Source organism: Myxocyprinus asiaticus, chromosome 43 (assembly GCF_019703515.2).
Source record: "Myxocyprinus asiaticus isolate MX2 ecotype Aquarium Trade chromosome 43, UBuf_Myxa_2, whole genome shotgun sequence".
Classification (NCBI taxonomy): Eukaryota; Metazoa; Chordata; class Actinopteri; order Cypriniformes; family Catostomidae; genus Myxocyprinus; species Myxocyprinus asiaticus.
The window spans coordinates 25,640,150-25,663,166 of NC_059386.1; the positions used below are offsets into that span (position 1 = coordinate 25,640,150).

The 23,017-nt window shown below is 37.6% G+C and overlaps 1 protein-coding gene across 7 annotated transcripts in view; it reads right to left on the reverse strand.

The window, feature by feature from the left end:
* The window catches only part of LOC127433449 (homeobox protein cut-like 1), a 180,552-nt gene that overhangs the window by 103,678 nt on the left and 53,857 nt on the right, over positions 1-23,017 (reverse strand). For all 7 annotated transcript variants that reach the window (XM_051685369.1, XM_051685372.1, XM_051685367.1 and 4 more), the window contains exon 3: positions 312-359. In XM_051685369.1, coding sequence (XP_051541329.1) covers positions 312-359 — 48 coding nt within the window. The remainder of the gene's footprint in view (positions 1-311; positions 360-23,017) is intronic.

Consider the following 23,017-nt stretch of genomic DNA (forward strand, 5'->3'; position numbering starts at 1 on the left):
CACAGCGGCTGCGTGTGTCTCTCTCTTTCTCGAACTGGCACCTCTGGCTCGTCTTTATCCCCCTCCCGGCTGATTAGAACAATTCAGTTCCACACCCTCCTCCTCGTATGTTTTTGAAAATAAAGAATCATACCAAAATTAAATTGAATAAAAACTGACCTAAATAAAATTGTGACCAATTTCATTGCATCATTTAGTAAAGAATCATAAATCAATTAGCCGTCAAAGCTTAGATCTAATTTGAACCTTCATTTTTAAGAGTGTAAGTTTGTAAATTACATAGAACAAGAAGCTTTAGGAACAAAACTTACCTCAGATTGGAAGCCCTTGAGCAAAGGAGCTATCTGTTTACGCAAATCCTGCAACAGAAAAACAGAGAACAGTTTATATTTCGTAACTATTTCACTAGATATTTTAGATTTCAAAAAGTGCTAGAAATAAACAGACATAAGGATTATTATTAGAGATAGACGGTTTAACTTATTTTTCAACATAATTTATCGGTTATCGGTTCCTTACATCAGGCGTACCGAAAAATGGCCAAAAAGTTTTTATTGGGGGCCTGGGTAGCTCAGTGGTAAAGACGCTGGCTATCACCCCTGGAGTTTGCTAGTTCGCTAGTTCAAATCCCAGGGCGTGCTGAGTGACTCCAGCCAGGTCTCCTAAGCAACCAAATTGGCCCGGTTGCTAGGGAGGGTAGAGTCACATGGGGTAACCTCCTCGTGGTCGCTATAATGTGGTTCATTCTCGGTGGGGCGCGTGGTGAGTTGAGCGTGGTTGCCGCGGTGGATGGCGTGAAGCCTCCACACACGCTGTGTCTCCGTGGCAACGCGCTCAACAAGCCACGTGATAAGATGCACGGGTTGGCGATCTCAGACGCAGAGGCAACTGGGATTCGTCCTCCGCCACCCGAACTGAGGTGAATCACAATGCAACCACGAGGACTTAAAAGCACATTGGGAATTGGGCATTCCAAAATTGGGTGAAAAAGGGGAAAATCAAAAAAAAAAAAAAAAGAAAAAAAAATTATTATTAAAATATTAAGTTACATAACTGGTTTGACTGTTGTTGTTATTATCATTTTATTTATTTATTTTTATATATTTATCGGTTTTCCTTATATCAGGCGTAACAAAAAATTGGGGATTTTTTATTTTTTATGAAAATATTAATAGATCGATAATCTGTTTGACTAGTTATTTTTCCATCATTATTCATTGGTTATTGATTCCTTAATATCAATTGTAATGAACCATTGTTTTCACTGTTAATGTCAATAACGATTATTGTCAGAAAGCAGAAATAAAACCATTTATGCATTTCGGTTATTAGACACAAACATTAAAACAATAGGTCACAAAAAACAATGTTCGATCACTACTTAATGTTGATCATATTCAGTATTTATAGCAGTCAATGTGAAACATCTGATCACAGATGGAGAAAATGACAGAAAAAACACGAAATGTATTCAAATGGATATCTTAATTTATCAAATGTCCTAGGGCTGGTTTTGTTCTCTTCAAAAAGAAAAAAAAAAACAGCAAGAGCATGCACGTGTGTATATACACGCACAATCACTCTCACAAACACAAAGAACATCACCTTGTACTATACTTGATTATGGGAAAGGACAGTGTGTGCAAGGAGTGTGTATGTTTTTATTCACGCACTCTCTCTCTTTCTCTTTCTCTCCTGATGTGCCCTCATTTTTTTTTCCTTGCATGAGTTCTCCATGACTCAGTCCTTTCTGCTTCAAAAACTGCTCATGCAAAAACAGCGAGAAAAAAAGCAAAGTGCAGCCACCGCATGCATGCATGCATACAGTATGTGTGCTACACTTGTGCAGTTCCAGCGAAAAGCTACTCAATTAGTTCTCAGAAATGCACCGTGGCAGATTTAAAACTGTAATCTATTACTAGCCTATATCATCTTGTCATAAAGTTACACATGAATAAGCTGCTTTTCAGCTCAAGTTTTGGAGAGATATGATTTTTTTTTTTTTTTTTCTCAAAAGAAATATAAAAATCTGCTCCTCGACAACAAACAGTGTCTTTGTTTTCGGGTTTGGATGGCAGCGCACCTCCCTCCTCTTACTGGGCCCTTACAGTAGAGTTATTTTGATGCTGTGGTATTAAAGTATATCAGATTAAGATGAACATCAATGCCTCTTTCATATGAACATAGGGTGGGTGTTTCAACATGAAATGACATTACACATGGCTGTGAATAAATCTCCCGGCTGGACAAAAAGCCCTCACATTAAAAGTCAGTATAGGAATCCCTACCACGCACAAACGCATTACTTAGCACTGGGGTCGAATAAAACGGCGCCCTGAGTGCTGTAAACGCCAGAACGCAGGCCATTACACCACTGCAGCATAAAGATATACACATCATTACTGAAGCTGCTAGTGTTTCAATAGGAGTGTAGGAGCCACCAAAGAAGATATATTTAATATAATGGGCACAACAGAATTGGACTTTGCAGGCAAAGTGGCAACATTTTCCTTCTTTATTTCTCCCAATCCAACTTTCTCTCATTTTTTTTTTTAGTTTTTGTTTTTGTTTTGTTTGTTTTCTGTGATCTAAATGTTGAGTAACGATACATCAATATAATCTGATCAGCCATACTGATCAATCGGGCAATATTTGACCATTTTGAGATCATCTGCATAAGTCGATAACTATGCATAAATGCTGAAAAACAGACGTTGTAGTTAATAGCACAAATAATACACTACCAGTCAAAGTTTTGGACACACTTGACTGAATTCATGTTTCTCTTGATATTTGGTCTAAAGGCTTATGCTTAAATATTTGAAATTAGCTTTGTAGACAAATATAAATTGTGCCTATGACTACATTTCGATATACACTGTATATAAATATAGTTATATAATTTATATAATATAATATAAATTATATATACATTTTGTGGTACATCATTTATTATTATAATTTATTTTTTAATTGATTAACATTTTATTAGCACTATAAAATACCCATATTTCTATTTGGGTTATTTCATTGTTTTGATGCCTCTCCCATTATTCTAAAATGTGGAAAATCGTATTTAAAAAGTTAAAAATATTAGCAAAATAAGTGTTAATTTCATTTTACAGTGTTGGGTACTCCATGTATCTCTTATTAAGATAGGTAACACTCTACAATAAGGTTATATACGGTAACACACTAGTTAACCAACTAACAATGAAAAACGTTTCTACAGCATTAATTCGTTTAGGTTAGTGTTAATTTCTACCTACACTTATACATTTTAACATCAAATGTTGTAACATTAGTTAATGCATTATTAACTAACATGAACAAACAGTGAATAATAGTTTGTAGTATCTAGTTTTCATAAATTAACATTAACAAAGATTATTAAATGCTATAAAACTGATAGTCCATTGTTCACGAAATGTAATTTAATAAAAAATGCTAAGGTATGCAACCACTTTGTAAAGTGCTACCAAGATATATGTAGACTGTCAATATTAGGGATGTCCCAATACCATTTAGTTGTTGAGAACGAGTACCAATGCGGAGTCTGATACCTGTTTTTTGTTTTATTTTTTCTTAAATTGCATACAAACAGTTCATTTCGAGTTTATGATCAAAATGGTGTTTAAATAACTGAATTCATTAAAACTATAATCAAATGAAAATATAATTTAATTTTCAACATAATATTGTATTATTTTTAATCAAAGAAGTACTTTTATACAGAACACTAGAGCACAATCCAAAATACATTGGAGTTATATTTTGTCATAAATAGCTGCATAACAGAGCATCATGTATATAAGAATAAAATACAATTACTATATTTATTTATTTAGTAGTAGTAGTATTAGTAGTAGTAGTAGTAGTAGTAGTAGTAGTAGTATTACAGTGAATATTACATACACTACCGGTCAAAAGTTTTGAAACACTTGGCTGAAATGTTTCTCATGATCTTAAAAATCTTTTGATCTGAAGGTGTATGCTTAAATGCTTTAAATTAGTTTTGTAGACAAAAATATAATTGTGCCACCATATTAATTTATTTCATTATAAAACTAAAATGTAATAAAAAAAAAAAAAAGTTTTTGAAATTGATGACTTGGACCAAATAATAAAGAAAAGCAGCCAATAAGTGCCCAACATAGATGGGAACTCCTTCAATACTGTTTAAAAAGCATCCCAGGGTGATACCTCAAGAAGCTGGTTGAGAAAATGTCAAGAGTACATTTCTGACAATTCTAGGTAAAGGGGGACTACTTTGAAGATGCTAAAATATAACACAGTTTTGATTTATTTTGGATTTTGTTTAGTCACAACATAATTCCCATAGTTCCATTTATGTTATTCTATAGTTTTAATGACTTTACTATTATTCTAAAATGTGAAAAATTATAATAAAGTATAAGTGTTTCAAAACTTTTGACCGGTAGTGTACATATACAGTAGTGATCTATTTCTGTCGTACTTTTTTCTTTTAAATTGAGCTTTTATTTTGAAGTGTTTCTGTGTTGCTATAACAGCACCTCCTCAATCGGGAAAAGCCAGTCTCTACATGACTCAAAGTGATTATTAAACCACAAAAGGCTGCCATTTAATGAAATATGTAGTCTGTATGTGCCTTGCGCTACAAAGTGAATTAGCACTCTGCTCATCTACTACAAACAGAGAATGCGATACTCAAGATAGTGTTTTCCAAATATGAGTCAAGGAGCTCTAAAAGGTATGAGCACTTTGTGTCTTTATGTCAGCACGACACTGGCTCCACACATTCACAAGCACAAACATTTGACGCGCGCAGCACATGCAAACTATATATTTATCTCATTCAATTGCAGATTTTGCGGTTAAATAATCTCACTAGGACATAATGTGATTTTAATTAGTGCACTGAATCTTTACATAATGACATTCGTACATCAGATGGTATCAGAGAATTTTTACATGCACGAGTAAAAGTACATGAGCGTGGTATCAGACCCGATTCGGATACCAGTATCGGTACTTCCCTAGTCAGTATAATGCTAATATTATGTAAATATTAGCATTATATCAACCATCAGCCACTCAGCTCTATAGATATCAGCACTGGCCATTAAAAACCATGTCGACCTGGTTGAGCGATGTGTACAGGCTACATGTCCATTGTGATAATCAGGTAACATAATGACAAGACAAGATTCTTGCAACAGGCTGACGTCTGCATCTCTCACCCATGTTCCACTGAGAATAGGAGAGAGAGAGAGAGAACGCATTGGCAGAGAACAGACAGAAGTGGTGGAGGATAGCTATGACCCCGCTGCACTCTTCATCTTCCCAGCGCGAGCAGCTGGGCCTCCGTTCTCACTCTCCCCCCGCACTGGCTACTGTACAGATGACATTTATGTAAGTGCCGCACCAGAGGGGGCAACGTGACCAGGAAGAAACATCCCTCAACATCTGGTTTCAACATAATACTCGGGGCTGGCCAAAAGAGAGTTCCCCTGCACGCCTTGAGCACCAGTCCTGCTCTATTTCTCTCCTACTTCATCTTTCTCTGCAGATGCAATTGGCCTGCGTTTGTTCGCAGGGACTGCAGTGCATAAAAATACGTTTATATCGTTAACAAATGGATAAAATGCTCAGCAATAAAACTAAATCTGCAGGAATGAGGCCAGCTTCGAGCATGTGCAAGTCGTTGTTAAATCCAAGGGGTTTGAAGAAGGAAACACAATCTTTTGGACTACTGCGGTACGTAAACGGTGACAGTGAAGTTAAAACATGTCATCTATGAAAAATCGTGCAACATGACGGACGCTTAACAGCTGAATGTGCAAAACTGACGCATGTAAAAGAGAGAAAGTTATAGCGATATATTGGCTGGGACAATAACATTTTATTCTAACATATACAGTTGTTTCTATATCTAACATATCAAAAACCACTTCATATTAGTTTCACATTAAATAACAAATCACCTCTGAGACAGTAAATAGGTTACTACAGTGTCTAAACCCATAACTAGAATAGAATATTAGGTAAAAATTAAAAAAAATAGATAACAGATATAAAACAGGAATTCACTACAGGGGCTTTTTGTCGCCTCACTTTACTTATCTGGGTCATTTTTGTCACTTCGTGAAATTTGTGCCCCAAGGGCTCTCAGATCAGCATTATATATGTACTCTCTAGTCAGTGTTGATATCAGTATCGATAGTGTCAAAAATCCAAAATAATTTCCTTACTCTCGCTATTGGTCATCGAATAATCCATATCAATGAATCACTGGAAAGCTACCTGCAGATCTCGTGCAAACAAACTAAAGTCTCTTTCCAATCAGGGTTCCTCATTCAAAAAATTTCTTTCTGTGTTCCCAAATACAGATCCACTTAAATTCTTTGCCAGCCACCCTCTTCTAACACCTTTACATCTTTAAAACCATCAGTTTGCCAGATAACATAGCTGCAGGGGCCAACCTGGTGAATTATTTACCATTAATGCGAGCCACCCTCTCTGTATCCCTCCTCCCACTCCCTCCATTATACCACATCACATGCCAACCAGTCTTGGCACAATGGCATCTGGCACTGGGATGACATTGCCTTAGTGGAATCAGGCCAGGCCTGTTTAAAGCTGGTGTCTGCAGTTATACCATCTAAACTCGGTAGGTGTGGTGATAAACAGTTCAGTTTAATCGTATCTGATTGACCGATGTTTGATTCCAAGACTATAAATGAGGGGAATTTAGGAAAATGACCAACATCCAGATGCAGGTCAAAATCTATTTTGTCACAGATTCATGTTGCTTTGCATTATGCTTCAACAAAGATGGAAATAAAATTGACACATAAGCTGAGCTATATCTAGTTCCACACGGAATGTACATGCTGTTTTCACTTTCCACATTGATTCTAGGTGAAAATCTTTGGAATTCTGCAGAAATGAACTGAAATATGGTCAAATGTGTTAAACAGAGTGAAGATGACCAAACGGAGTCATCTAAATGACAGGCATTGAAATTCTGCAGAAATGGGTGGGATTTCAGTAGATGCTTACCTAAAGTATATTTGCCACTTTTAATATGATTGAAGACTTATTTTCTATCCTTCTATGCTATTATACAATGGTGATGAAATAATGTTAGGGGCAATTCAGCAAACGGCACAGTGAATAACACTTTATGTTTGAGCACAGTGGATTCTCCTGGAAAATGGCTTGTTCTGCAAGTCATAAATCCTAAGAAATCCTGCATTGGAAATGGTGGAAACAGGAAAGCACATGGTATCGTTTGTCCACTGGATGTCTTCTCCTGTCTTTCCCTGTCTTCTGTATGTAGAATCTCCATTCAACAAAGTCTAGGAGCATCACCCCGCTCGTTATTCATAAGTACACACACACACACACACACACACACACAAACACACATGCACAGAGAGCAGAGAGCAGTCATGATGGATGAGAGGAGAGTTCACTGATAAGAGAAAGGCCACTATAGAGGAACACACTCACACACATCCAAATATTCTACAGGAAACAGTACTGTGGCATTTTACTGAAAGTGGCTGATACCAAAGTGCAATGTCAGCTTCTGTGCACGAATCTGTAAAATCAGATATTTTACAGGTTCTTTACAGAGTACCCATCACTGGTTCAGTGTTGTAGACACTGAAGCACAGCAGAGCATTTGTGAAGAGATGGAAACAAAAGATAACAAGAAAAACAAAACTAGATTAGTTAGTCGGTTCAAAATTCGCCATCATCATGTTAAGGTGTAGTAGGTGTTACCAAGGCATGCTATGCAGTTTTGCTTGGAGGCTGCTCACTGGTCCAAGTCAAAAGAGCCCACCCCCAAGTCTCTTTAGCCGCATTTCCACTGTTGGGCCAAATGAGGGCGTGCTAGTGCGTGCCAGGGTCAGTTGCGTTCTCCAATGGCCTTTGGCCCATAGATTACCCTTGGGCCAAACAAGGCCAACTGGGGACAGAGGCAGGGTCAATGTCAAAGGCTGAGTTTCGCCGAACTTGCCAGCTTGTGTATCCAGTGCATCGGTACAGGTTTGAAAAAAAAATAAAAAATACAATAAAAAAAAAAAAAAAATGCAGGCACAGTACAAATCCGTTAAAATGCACAATGGACAAAGCAATGTCCAAAGAAAGAACTTTCCATGGTTCGAGATCATGGATGGTGTGCTGGGACATCTCCCCACTGTTAGTGGATAGACCACTCGGGACACCATGGTAGTTACAGTAGGTGAGTTGTCAACGCTAACTTCCTAGCTAGCTAATGTTTACATTTGATATAAACTCGATATTCTAGATAAATAGATAACATGATACCCCAGCTCGAGTTTCCCTCTTGAGCTTTTCCCTCTTGGGGTGTGTGAAATTGGCACCAGGGTGGTGTATTAAGGGCGGGTTTTAGGGCAACGCTGCAGGGCTATTGGCCCGATGTTGGAAACGCAGATTGATTTTGGTCTTGCGGCTCAAGGTCAGAGGATATTGGCCCCGGCTAGCCAGTTGATAGCCCTGGCTCCCACTGGCCCGATAATGGAAAAGCGGCTTATGATATTCTGGTTCCTAGATTTTCAATTTGCATTTTCAATGCAAGTCTATGGGATTTTTCACTCATTTTTCTGTCTGCCACACGAAATCCAATCTCTTTGAAAAATAACAGAACACCTCTCCTTAGCAAGCAGCATGATTTGAGGTATCATTCATGTCCACAAAAAAGTTAAAAAAAAAAAAGTCAAGCACATCTCAAACAAAGCAGAAATACAATGCAGAATCCATAAATAATTCTTTTTTTCATATAATTTAAAAGAACAAAAAAGGAAACGCACAACTGAAAAACTTCCATGAACAGGATTTTAATTCGTAACTGACGTTTCAAAAATCCCGCTCTTCCTCAGCCTTAAAAAAACACTCATTAGTACGCCATGTGATCTATACTATTTAAAAAAAAAAATGTTATGTCTGAGGAAGAGTTGAATGCTTGAAACATAACTTACAAATTAAAATCCGGTTCATGGAAGTTTTCCAAGTGTGCATTTAATTTTGCCTTAGCAAACACCACTAATAAAAAGAAGCAAAAAAATCAAGATAAACAAAACAAAACAAAAAAATGCTTTTCTTAAACCAGCAATGCTTTTTAACTCTATATGGCATGTATACATATGTGCATCAGTGCTTACCTATAGCTCCCTAAGCATATATGTATTTATTTGTGTGTGTGGGAGTGTGTTTGTCTCTGTGTGCACAGCTGTGTATGCATGTCTACGAGTAGGCGTGTCTGCGTGCCCTCTTTGGTGCTCCCACACCCTTAAGGTCACAGTCAATTAAACCAGACGGAGACCAGACCCAATGCATTCAGCCTGTTTTCAGCTCCACCTTAGAACTTACACGCTCTCTCAACCACACATAGTCGTGAGAGGGAAAAAGTGCACTGTATAACAGTATGAAGACTGGTCATTACAGTTGGAAAAAATGAGAAACAGAGAAAATGGAGTGTGTGGGGTGGGGGGGGGTCCTTTGGCCCCCATGCTGATGAATGCCCCCAGACGCTGGTCTGGTAATGAGGTCACGGATCTGTCAGACAGACCCCCAAATAAAGCCGGCGTGATCTAGGACCGGCCTGTCTCTTAGACACACACTGTTGATGGAGGCTATCAATCACACAAACACACAGCTTTAATAATACACATCACAAAGAATTGTTCAATTGGAAAGAAATCCTAATAAATAATTGAATTGTTGAAAAAATACTTGCAAGTTGAAATTACAGATACTAATCATCTGATTACCGATGAGAGATACAGTTCATTTTTACATTTAAGTGCCCGATAATTGATATGAAGAACCAATTTTTAGTTATTGTTTTACTTCAGATTTTGACACAATAACATATATTAAGTAGTCATTAGACTACAACAATAAAAACTAAATATGCATTTAAATATATTTTTTATTAATAATAACAATGATAATTATAATGCAAAGTTGTCTTAATTTCTTAAGACAAATATCAGTAAATCCAATATTGATGAGAAAAGTGAAATAAGTTTATATTATAAATTTATACAAAAACTGTAAAAACGATTATTGGTTAAGGCAAGCCAACGTCCACAGACTCCACACTAATCTGGTTTTGTTAGAAAATGCATTGATTTTGCTAAATTTAAACCTCTCATCCACACTGAAATGTTGTTTTCCTTCACCGAAAATGGACAGTTTTGAAAACGCTCTCCATAACTGCATTCTTTGGAAAACGATGATGTTAGGAAACTGAAAACAGAAGTTTCAAACTTAAAAAAATTACTGTGTATGTGGCCTAATTTAATTTTATATATATATATATATTAAAATAAAAAATAAACACATTTCCCCCTTCTTCTTTTTTTTTTTTATTTATCTCAAACCATCACAAAATCTTTTCAGAGCATCCCAGAAAAAATTGTCCCATTTATTCTACACATGGTTAGCTCAGGCCAATGAGAGGGGAGGAGGGAGTTAAAGCAAAGAAAGCTGGGAAAAAAAAAAGAACTTTTCTTTGGCAATTAGTTCTGATGAGCAGGTTTGTTAGGCAGCAGCTATTGAAGGTCTATTTATAGAGATTGCTTGAGGAGAAAAACCTGAGATGCGGCCATGTAGATCAGAGGAAGAGGGGGATGAAAGAAGGGAAATGAAAGAGGAAAGGGGGGGATGGTGAAAAGACATGGCCTTCTGCCTCGGAGGAATGCAGGGCAGCCATGGCTTGGTGATGAAATGGTCTCGCAAATGTGTGAACATCCTGCCTGACCCCTCGTCCCATATGACACCATTTGTTTGCATTTTCTTCCCCATATTTGGTTCATCTTCCAGTGTCGGAAGTAAAGCTGGTGTGAGTATTTTTTTATGTTCAAATACTTTCTCTAATCCCATTTGAATCTGCAGAAACAACTAAGGATACATCCACATTAAACCGGATACAAATGAAAACGCCGTTTTTGTATTTGAAACGCTCGCTGTCCAACTGCCGTTTTCAAACGTTTTCCAAAAGTTGCCTGTCCACACTAAAACATATGAAAACTTTTAAATCTCCTTACTGCGCATGTGAAAAATCTGCGTTCATGTACGGTCTGAAACGCAGTTGTCCCCGTGTTTCGTCACCGGACAGCAATTCAGAGTAAACTTTGTGTCGCCTTTGAAGGAATGCATTGTAAAGGTTGTACAAAGTAACATTTGTCTTTTACAACACTCTCAAAATGAATAGTAGGCACAATAATAATGTGTGCCGCCATCTTGATTATTTTGGGCTGAATGGATTACTTGACTTACCTGGTTTTTAGAACAATGGAAGACAGAAAGAAGTTGCAATTCCGTTTGGTGACACTAGTGGAGCAGAAATTACACACTTTAGCTTAAACTTTTTTAATAAGGCTAATATTTGCCCACTGGAATTTATTTTCAGGAGCATTTTTGACCTTTGTATGGGATTGTTTTCTACCCATATAAATACACAGCATGTGTCCATTTATGCAAATAATAAAAAAAACATACAAAACTAGATGGTCTAGAATGGAAAATAATGAAATATAAAAGAAATATAAATATAATGAAAGGTTAGATAACAGAAAAAAAAATTTATTCACTTTAAGAACTCCTCACATTTAAAATATCGGGGTGCTTTTGTCCCTTTTATTGGCTTTTTTTTGCCCCAAGCCCTGAGGTTAATTTCTGACCATGTCTCCTTCGGGTCGAAAGGTCTTCGCACATTTGTGGAAACAGCTTACAGCCAAACGTGCGCTCATTAACTGACAGAATGACTCTACACAGTGATTATTAATTTATTTGGAGTCAACAGGTTTGTTGACCACACGTCAGAGACGAACATGTGGGAATGAGCTGTGCAAAGCTCGTCTTCTGTATAAAAAAAAAAAAAAAAAAAAAAAAAAGTGCCTACCAGATATCCGTCTCAGGCTTTTTCCATTCAGGGTGCATAATTGTCAGCATTCCTCTTAAAAGCATATTCCATGGAAACAGCCCCCCTCCGTTCGTCTGAACCTTGTGAAAACTTTAAATAGTGTTTTATGTTGCGCGATTATTTCTGCCTTGTAATTCTGTCAGAGGGTGGAGGGGGTCTCGGGCTCTGAAAATTACCTCAAATAAAACATGTGGTGGGAGGAGGCTGATGCAAGTGTCTTTTGTGAACATAAAGACATTTTGGAGGACGTATAAAAGAGAAATGGACGTAAACAGAGGACAAATGGGCAGGGTAGTGGAAATGTTCAAGAGAAGCTGGTAGATTTAACCATATTGGGTAAAAAAGCAGAGGTGGCGTGCACTCAAACAATTAAATAAAATACAGACTAACACAGCAAACACAGTTAAAAGGATAGTTTGCCCAAAAATGTCAATTCTGTCATCATTTACCTAATCAACCTATTGTTTTTCCAAACCCATATGACTTACTTACTTCTGTGGAACACCAAAAGGGAACTTTTCTTTTTTTTTTTTTAAAGAATATTCTGGCCATTTTGTCCATATTATGAAAATGAAAGGGGCTGTCAATTTCTAAAATGACAAAAAATACTATAAAAGTGACATATAAGCTGTCTATACAACTGTAAGCTATCGTATGGCTTCAGAAAACTTGGAATAGAGTGCATGAGTCATATGGACCACTTTTATGATACTTCTATGGTGCTTTTTTGTCATTTAGGAGCTTGACAGCCCCAGAAATCCTTCAAAAATTCACATTTTGAGTTCCACACAAGGCGAGTAAATGACAGAATTTTCATTTTTGGGTGATCAATCCCTTTAAAACACATACACAGATACACACACACACACACATTTACTCACGTCACATAGGATTACTCTATAGGTCCATCATGCGCAAAGACTATAAATATACACACTACCGGTCAAAAGTTTTGAAACGCTTGACTGAAATGTTTCTCATGATCTTAAAAATCTTTTGATCTGAAGGTGTATGCTTAAATGTTTGAAATTAGTTTTGTAGACAAAAATATAATTGTGCCACCATATTAATTTATTTCATTATAAAACTACAATTTAATAAAAAAAAGAAAAGTTTTTGAAATTGATGACTTGGACCAAATAATAAAGAAAAGCAGCCAATAAGTGCCCAACATAGATGGGAACTACTTCAATACTGTTTAAAAAGCATCCCAGGGTGATACCTCAAGAAGTTGGTTGAGAAAATGTCAAGAGTACATTTCTGACAATTCTAGGTAAAGGGTGACTACTTTGAAGATGCTAAAATATAACACAGTTTTGATTTATTTTGGATTTTGTTTAGTCACAACATAATTCCCATAGTTCCATTTATGTTATTCCATAGTTTTAATGACTTTACTATTATTCTAAAATGTGAAGAAAAAAATTATAATATAGAATGAGTAAGTGTTTCAAAACTTTTGACCGGTAGTGTACACATACAAAAATTTGCTACAGCTGAGAAGACATCTGTTTCACAGTGTCTAGACTTCAACCATGAACTACATTCGCCGTTTAATATAAAACATCAATTTATGGGATAGGGTTTCAGGCCTTACTGATTCAAGATCAGTATTGAGACTGAGGGACAGAATTGCAGAGCTACTGCCAGCCCACCTCCCTCAAGAGAATCACACAGCCCACAAATTAGTTTAATGTTTTACTGACAGCCATAGCTGTTCACAGGAGGGATCACAACTGTGCAAAAGTCCCCCCCACTCTCGCACCGCTGAATAAAGTGAAATTGAAGTCTGTTCTCTACAGACATTTCAACTGGAGAAGAGAAACAGGCTCCGTATGGGAAAAAAAAAACATGTATTTGTGGAGAGGAGAAATTGTGTCTGTTAGGAACTGGAGCGACTGTATCTGGAATGGAAAAACTGTGTCGGTAGGAAGAAGAATCCGTGGATTGGTTGTTTATAAAAGGGAGAGATGGTGTCTATGTGGAGAAGAGACGTCATGAGTTTGATGAGGAGAAACTGTGTTAGGTTCTAAATGAAGTTCCAAATGGGATGGGGGTCTCAGAGCTCAAGCGCAGTCCCATGCTCAAGCCCCTCCATTATGGACAGCATGCTTAATCAGTTTACCTTAATGCTCTCAGGGTCTGTTTGAACCAGTGAATTAGTGAAACAAGAGGCTCCATTACAAAAATCAAGAGTTCTGGCAAACTTGTCGCAGATTCGTCACTCATTATTTTCACATGCAAATGAGCTTTGCGGCAAACTCTTCATTGTCACCAAAGGTTTGCTGCAGGTTCACCACTACTGGTGAAGAGCTGCAAACTTCTGGCAAACATTTGTGAAATTGATATGTGAAAATAATAAGTGGGAAATTTGCGTCAAGTTCGTAATAATACTAGATTTTTTTGTAAGGGCTGTGTTGAGAAGGATATAGCTGTAGGCAGAGCTCCAAAAAGATGCAGTTGATCCAAACCGCTAGGAAAGATATAGGGAGCCCCTAACCAACCCTTTCCCTAACCTTAACTGTGAGTGGAAGTGTCGCCCCCTTTTGGAGTTGGCAAAACCCCTTCTGGAGTAACCCCGCCCCTTCTGGAATAACCCCGCCCTCTTTTGGAGATTCTGTGCCCATTTGGAAATCTCCGGCCTGCAGATATACATACTTAGCTGTGTTGGCTTATTAAAGAGAGACGGTATCTGTTTGAAGAGGAGAGACAGTAGTTCATTTAAATAAACTTTTACAAGTTCGATTTCAGTTGGATTCAAATAATTTGTCTTTTTAAAATGTCATGTAAATACTTCAATCTAACTGAAATTGTACCACTCTGATTTTTGCAGTCAGACTAACAGACATAGATAATGCGATTGTTGCTCAGCTTTGTTCAGCATATATACACGTTATCAGGCCACAACTGGCGCATTCTTCGAATGAGAGAGGTTGAAGTGCAACATGTATTTAACCCGGATGTTGAGCACAACACAAACCAGATAGCGGTATCGTGGAGAATGCTAGGAACTAGGGCAAGACAATATATTGAATATTCAGAATATCGCAGTGATTTTAATGTGCTTATTATTTGGCCATTAAGTTTCATAAAGAGCATGTCAGTAGACTAATTTCACGATCCTTCATGGCTGCGCAATTAATCAAAATGTTGATATGGTCATACGTATGTGATTAGTAAATTGCAAAAGGCGATGATTAAAGATAGATGTGTGTGCTTCAGAATAAGCGGGTGACGTGTTGTTCCATGCAAGTGAGGGGCTCACGAGCTTGTGTTTTTAGCACTTTTAGAGCAGTTCACATGCATTGTGAAAGAAAAACACTGCCGATTCAAGCATAAGAGTTATTATAAAAATATACAAAAACAGCACAGTATAACAGAAAAGGAGGAGATGAAGCGTTTCATAAGATGCGGAACACTGTAAACTGTCAAACACACATTGACACTGCACTTTGTGTCAAAATAAAAGCTCCAGGGGAAGTAAATATGACAGAAATTACTTTTATATAAAACAAATCTAATCCTCAAAATAATAATGATAATTCAGTATTATATTATAATATTAAACTTGACTGGGTCCCACAGTAATAATTAAGTATTATGCAATATTCAACTGGTTTCCAAAAAAATAAGCGAAGTAGTTATCAACACCTTGTTCATTCACAAAACAAAGCTTTACTAAAAATATATTTATCTTATAAAAGGTAAATAATCAGAATCAGAATGAGCTTTATTGCCAAGTATGCTTACACATACAAGGAATTTGTCTTGGTGACAGGAGCTTCCAGTACACAACAATACAAAAACAGCAACAAGACTTAAAAATTATTAAAAATGGAATAAAAAATAAATATTGAAAAGAAAAAAGGATATACAGAATACACAATAGAAAAAAAAAAAAGATATAAAAATATATATATATATATATATATATATATATATATATATATATATATATATATATACACACACACATACACACACATATACATATATATATACATATACACACACACACATATACACACACACACACACACACATACATAGTGTAAATCTAAATACAAATCGGTTTTATACAGTGCAAGGGAATGTAAAGGTAGAAGAGGTTGGATGTGTTGGATAATACAAAAAGACTTAAGTTGTGTATTGCACATGAATTATTAATTAATTATATTATTGCACATTAATTAAATAATGCTTTTTATTAAGCTACTATGTATAATTTTATATAAAATATCAATCTAAAAGTGCATATTAAAGAAAACAATTAATCTCATTCTACCGTGTTCATTTAGTAAAAAACTTTAAAACATGCCTTCATTATTTTTAAATATATTTTTATTCAATGCCTTAAAAATATTGAATTTACTTGGCTACAATTGCTGTTTGGATAAAAGGTTCATCTAATAAAAAAATACATTTTTTTTTTTAAAAAAAGCCATTTGAGCCATTTCTGAGCAAATACATAATTTTCAAAATATATATCGAATATAGTCAATAGGCTGAAAAATAATGAGATATAATTTTTGGACCAATATCGCCAAACCCCACTAGGAATATCCAATTTTGGACGGATGAGGAGACGGCATTCATGTTGTTGTAGCTGAAGGAACTAAACATTCTTTAATTCATGGATGCAAGACAATCACTGGAAAACGTTTATGATACTTCCTCAGCTGACGTTCTTGCTCCAAATATTCTATTACACGTTGACACGTGTGTCATGTATACTTGGACAGACAGATGAAAACTAGCTCAACTTCACAAAAAAATAGCTGTGGCTCAATTATAGCTGCACATGTAAACATACTGTGTTTCAGCTTGTAAAAGAGAGAATGTGTTAGCCTGTTTTAAAGAGGAGAGAGAATTAAAAGTATCTATTTGAAAGGGAGCAATTGTGTAAGCTTGTAAAAGTAAAACTGTGTCTGGAGAAACGGTGTTACCTTGACAAGCAGAGAATTTGTCTGATTGAAAAAGAGACTGTGTTAGACTGTTAAGGAGAGAATGTGTCAAACAGACCGTGTTAAGCTTGTAAAGGAGAGACTGCTGTATGTATGCGTGGAAAGCAGACTGTGTTAGCTTGTAAAGGAAATACAGTGCCTGTTTGCAGAGGAGAAACTGTGCGTGTTTGAAAAATTGAGACTGTGCCTGTATGTGGAGGTCAGTGCGCCCCGCTGTAGCAGAGGGAGCTCACAGAGCGTAAACACATTAACGTCACTGTGCTGCTGTACGCTCGGCTGCATTCACAGACTCTGACTCATCATGGCTAGAATGGGAAACAGAGGACACTGGCAAGAGGGAGGACCAGTGCAGTCACACACTTGCAACTGACATACACTTGCAGATATAATTAAACACACACAAACAAACCTATTCATCCACAATTGAGTATTTTAGTGTATAAAAGTACACAAGTACAGTCAACCTCAGTCCTCTAAAATGGGAATAAATTGCTGTATACACTACATAGTAAACATACTAAGACCTATTACGCATGCTGCCATATAAACAAAGCAGCCACATGACTACAATTAAGTACAAATATCATCTGGAAAGCATTTGAAAAGGTTAAAACCTGAGAATCGATGTCAGTAGTCCTGCATGACATTAGAGGTTTACTAGCTGGTTTTACGTGCCGTTACAACCATCACACTTTACACAGTCTTTCATTAAGGAGAGCCGTAAACGTCAACAACCATTACCTCATCGCTGTGAGCAGAGTCACATGGCCCACACGACACCAGTCAAAACTCCACACTGCAAAAAATAGCTAACTTACCCCTTCGCCTGCCCATTTCTCTGTCCCACTCACTATAGACAACATTTTTGCAGGTGCAAGCGTCCAACGGTGCCCAGTGGAAATTTCAGGCCCTGTTCACCCATCGACAGAAACAATATTATCATACACAATAATGGGTTTTCTGTGTTCGGCAAAGCGCAGATTCCATTACAGCTAAAAGCAAACAGTGATGCTGTTGAGTCATGCCTATTAAGCACTATAAATACAGACCTGCTCTGTGCTAATGGTCTGTAACCTTGGCACCTCCAACTGCAGGTGGCAGATGGACTGATGGGTAGAGACCCGGGCACAGGGGCAGGATGGGTGGATGGAATGGCAGCCGTGCTCATATATCTCAGTTCCCATTAGGCATTGTCACTCAACAGTGGTGAAAATATGAAAGCCACACCCAAATAAAGAGATGACAGGAATGATTGTCGCATTAGTCAGGGCACGGTGTCGGCCCTGGCTGTGTCGCTTAAAATATCCCATCAGGCCAAAGTGTAAAGCAAGCTGCCAAAATAAGTGTTTACCGTACACGATTAAATGGGCCTTGGAGAAGAGAAAACACCAGTTCTCTTATATCACACCCAAAGTTTAAGGACTGTTGAAAGGACACTGTAGCTCTTTTCCAAAGTCTTGTGAACAGCCTAACTGACTAGAGGTCTGCAACCCAACTTAGGCCCGACAGGACCCAAGAAACCATCAGGTTGGGTTCGGGTGAGTTTATCACGTGGCTTGAGCGTGTTACCGTGGAGACATAGCACATCTGGAGGCTTCACGCTATTCTCCGCGGCATACTCGCACAACTCACCACGTGCCCCATCAAGAGCGAACCACATTATAGCGACCACGAGGAGGTTACCCCAAGTGACTCTACCCTCCCTAGCAATTGGCCCAATTTGGTTGCTTAGGAGACCTGGCTGGAGTCACTTAGCATGCCCTGGATTCGAACTCACGACTCCAGGGGTGGTAGTCAGTGTCTTTACTCGCTGAGCTACCCAGGCCCGACACAGTGTAAAATTAAAAAGAACTTAGTTTAAAAAAAACGCTTGTCGAGACACCTGGGTTCCGTTTCATTCGTAGCGCTGCTTCTAGCTTGTTTTATACTTGCGTACTATTGTTTGTTCAGATGAACATGGTACCTTCAGGCATTTGGAAATTGCTCCCAAGGATGAACCAGACTTGTAGAGGTCCACAAATTTTTTTTTACTTTTGATTTTCCCATGATGTCAAGTAAAGAGGCATGGAGTTTGAAGGTAGGCCTTAAAATACATCCACAGGTACACCTCCAATTAGCCTATCAGATGTGTTTACTGTTACTATACTGTTACGAATGCTGCCTATGATACTTACATAAAATACAACCTATTGCAACAATATTTGCTTTGAGAAAAAATTACAAAGAAAGAGCAATTTCGGGTTCAGGTCGGGCTTGAAATCTGACATTACTGTTCGGGCCGGCTAAGGTCACGTTGCACGGTCTCAGGTAAAGATCGGGTTTCATTTTAAGGCAGACCGTGCAGACCTCTACTACTGCCTACAAATGTCGATTCCTTCTAAGGGGCCATTTACACAAGATGCATTCTTTAATTCAAAAACAGTTAGATACAGTGCAGTGGAATGGAAAAGGATGCAAGTGTCTTAAGACGTGTTTTTTAAAGTTGAAAAAGTCACAACAGTCAAAGATGTCCCTCTAGTGTACGTTTACATAGAGAAACTTTTTTTTTTTTTAAAACAAAATCGCAGATGGACGCAAGATGCATTTAGGGTGAATGGCCCTTAAGGCAGCCCTAACCCTGACCCCATAAGTGACCAATTGGAACACTCTACATAGGAAGGAACGCCACATGCCACACAATGAGTTTGTAGCTGATTTCAATAAGAGAGTATGACGTTAGCATGTTGCTAAACAAAATACAAAACATTACATTTTTATTAGACATTAAACTTACACAGAACTATTTTTATTGTTCCTTTTCATAATTGAATGAAATATAGGTTTGTAAGTTAGTTTACAATTGACATTTCTTTCACCTCATTTGCCAGCTTGGATTTATTTTTCGCAATGTGTTCCAGCATGCATTCATGAAAGGCTAAATATGTTTTCATTTGAAAACAATGATTTTGCTACTTTTATGCCTCTCACCCACAATGGAACAGCATTTCCTCCACCTAAAACGGTGACTTGCAAAAACACTTTTTAGTGCAGCATACTTTGGAAAACTATGACGTTAGGAAATTGAGATTTCAAACAAAAGCAGATGTGTGAATGTAGCCTTAGAATTTAGGCAAAATTAAGTATCTAAGGCCACATCGACACATCCGTTTTCATTGCTTTCCAAAGTATGAGGTAATGGAGAGCGTTTTTGAAACGCTCCGTTTTCGGTCTAGGAAAATTCTGTTCTTGTGTTTAATGCAAAATGAAAGCGTTTTTCAAATAAAAATTATTAGTGTGGACCTGGCCTTAGGAGGTAGCATAATTAAGCTTTCAGAACAGCTTTCGCATTGAGAGGGTGACTATGATGCCTTAAAGTGCTGCTTACGTAGGAAGCTCACTAGGTTTTAGAACAGAACGTGCGCGCGCAAATACTTTAAGAATCGGTAACCTAAGTCAGACAAAGATCTCAGCAGTACATTAATCAGTAAAAGTAGGTCTCTGTTAGGACATCTAACACTGGGGACCAGGTGATTGAGACTGGGGCCCCTCTAGAGGGCCGCCTTCCGGAGGTTACCATAAGCCACGGTGCTGAAAAGCACAGGAGAGGCAAGCCCAGTGTTGAAAGGAGGTAAGTAGATCTAGGGTTAATGGTGTCTGTGCACGTGTGCAAGTGTGTGTGCTATTATATACTCCGAGTATGATCTTTACGAGTGTCTGTGTACGTTTAGTGGGTATATGTTTAAGTGTGCGCATGTTTTAGCGTGTGTGTGCATCTAACTGTCTGACAGCACAGCCGTTTGCTTGGGAATGATGGAGGACAGCCTGAAATCTGATCACGCTTCCAAGGCCACTACAGTGCCCACCCAAGGAGATGAGGATGAGTGTGTGGGTTATCGGGTACGTGCAGACATTAAAACACACAAACAAACAAACAAAGACACACACACACACATATTCACTGGCACAATAATAAGTTGTTTGGGCAACCTAAGGTTGCATATAAAACCCTAAACAAAGAATATAAGTGTTCTTTATCACTCAACGATAATGTGACAATGCAAGTATTCTTTGTATCTGCTGTTGAAGAATAGGCCTATACGGTATTCTTTTTCATTGAACAACGGTATGAAACAATAGTAGATGTTTTCTTTGTATATAAACAAAGAAAATAAGAATTCGCTCCTACATAATACATAGTGAATCTATCACAAACAGAAAAAAAACAAAAAAAACATTACAAACAAGCTACAGTTTCAAGAGTATTAATTCACAGTCAGCTAACAAGTGACACTGAAATCGTACAGTAAATGGCCTTAAACGAATGTTCTGGGATAAAAAAATCTCTTACAAAAGCATCTGGTATGCTGTCGATTACCACAGACTTGTAGTTTGTAAAAACAAACAAAAATTGTATTTACAGTAATGCACTCACAATAGAAGTCTATGGGGCAAGATATTCTGGATTGCTTAAAAGCAGAAATGTGAAGCTTGTAATTTTGATACAGCGCTTAAATGAAATCTTCCGCAGTAAAGTTTCCTTTGGTACAGTTAATTTTTTTAATCAGTTGTAATCAACAGCATTCTGTCCATAGAGCTTAACTTGAACTGAACCTGACACATTCCTTTAATGATAAATGATTTGAACAATAACCAACAACTGTAATCTAGTCATTTCAGATCAGACTTTACACAACAACATCATTAGGAGAAAACTGACTTTAAAAAAAGCCTATAATCATACCATATGCCATGACTTCAGGCACTGTGTGTGTCAAATAAATTATGACTTTTTGCATTTGATGGCCTAATTAACATAATCAAATGGACAGAGCAATTTAGATTCCTGATATATCCAGGCTCTGATCCTAGATCTTCCCAGTCTCCGGGACAACACCAGCTTTGATAAGAAATAATTTTGCCCAACATCTCCTTTTGTGTTCCACGGATGAAAAAAAGTCATATGGGTTTGGAACAAAATGAGGGTGAGTCAATTGATGACAAAATTTTCCTTTTTGGGCGGACTATGCCTTTAAAGGTTGTTGTCCGACCATACGATTGTAGATTGCAAGGGTTTGTTAGGATCACTGGGGGTTGTGAAGACTGCTAACGTGACCAATCTGTTGTCGGCTAGGCCGCCTCGAGAAGATAGATTACTCTTCTCTAGGCAGCTCAGGGACAGACGAGCCCCAGAACTCCAGAGGGAGGGTTCCCATTCCGGCTCCTATTCCCATTCCTTGTCCCGCTGCTGTCAGCTCTAATGACCCAGTGCAATATCTCAGCACAAAGGGATTCTAAACAAGGTGGAAAAAAATATATTCAGTTCTAGACATGCATCTCTTCCAACAGACTCAGGGATCCTCTGAGGGCTCGGTGTCAGGTCAGGGTACTCACACATGCTCAATGATGAAAAATAAATGAATTCATATGATGTCACGGAAATTGACTACTTTTTCAATATTTTATTTCAATAAGATTGTCACCACAAGGGCGGCGACAAATGAGACCATACATAAACACTAAATATTAAAAATATATATTTTTAGAGATACTGTAGAGCAGTGGTTCCCAATCATGTTCCTGGAGGCCCCCCAACACTACACATATCCCTTTTCTGACACACCCAATTCAGGTCTTTGATTCTCCACTAACGAGCTGATGAGATGTGAATCAGGTGTGTTTGATTAGGGAGATATCCCAAATGTGTAGTGTTTGGGGGCCTCCTGGAACAAGCTTGGGAACCACTGCTGTAGACAATATGAAGTTCGACCAATATTTTTTACTAATTTTTTTTGTCATTTTAATCAGTTATCAGTTATTCATTATCGCATCTACTGACAAGTCTGCTATTTGGTGGATCTCATAGGAACAACTGTAGAAAACTGAAATATAAAGAATTTGTATTGTATCAGTTGTAAAAATATATATACATCAGTGTATGTAAAAAAATTATCAAGGTATTGATCATTTATGAAAAAGCCCTAATTGAATATAAGAAACAGTGATCTATTTCAAAACTGGACTTGCTATGAAATGTGGGACAACGTGATACATAAACATAGACAAAGTAGTCAGAATATCCAAAAGCATAACACTCAGCATAGTCCACTGGTGACTATTAGACAGGAAGCGC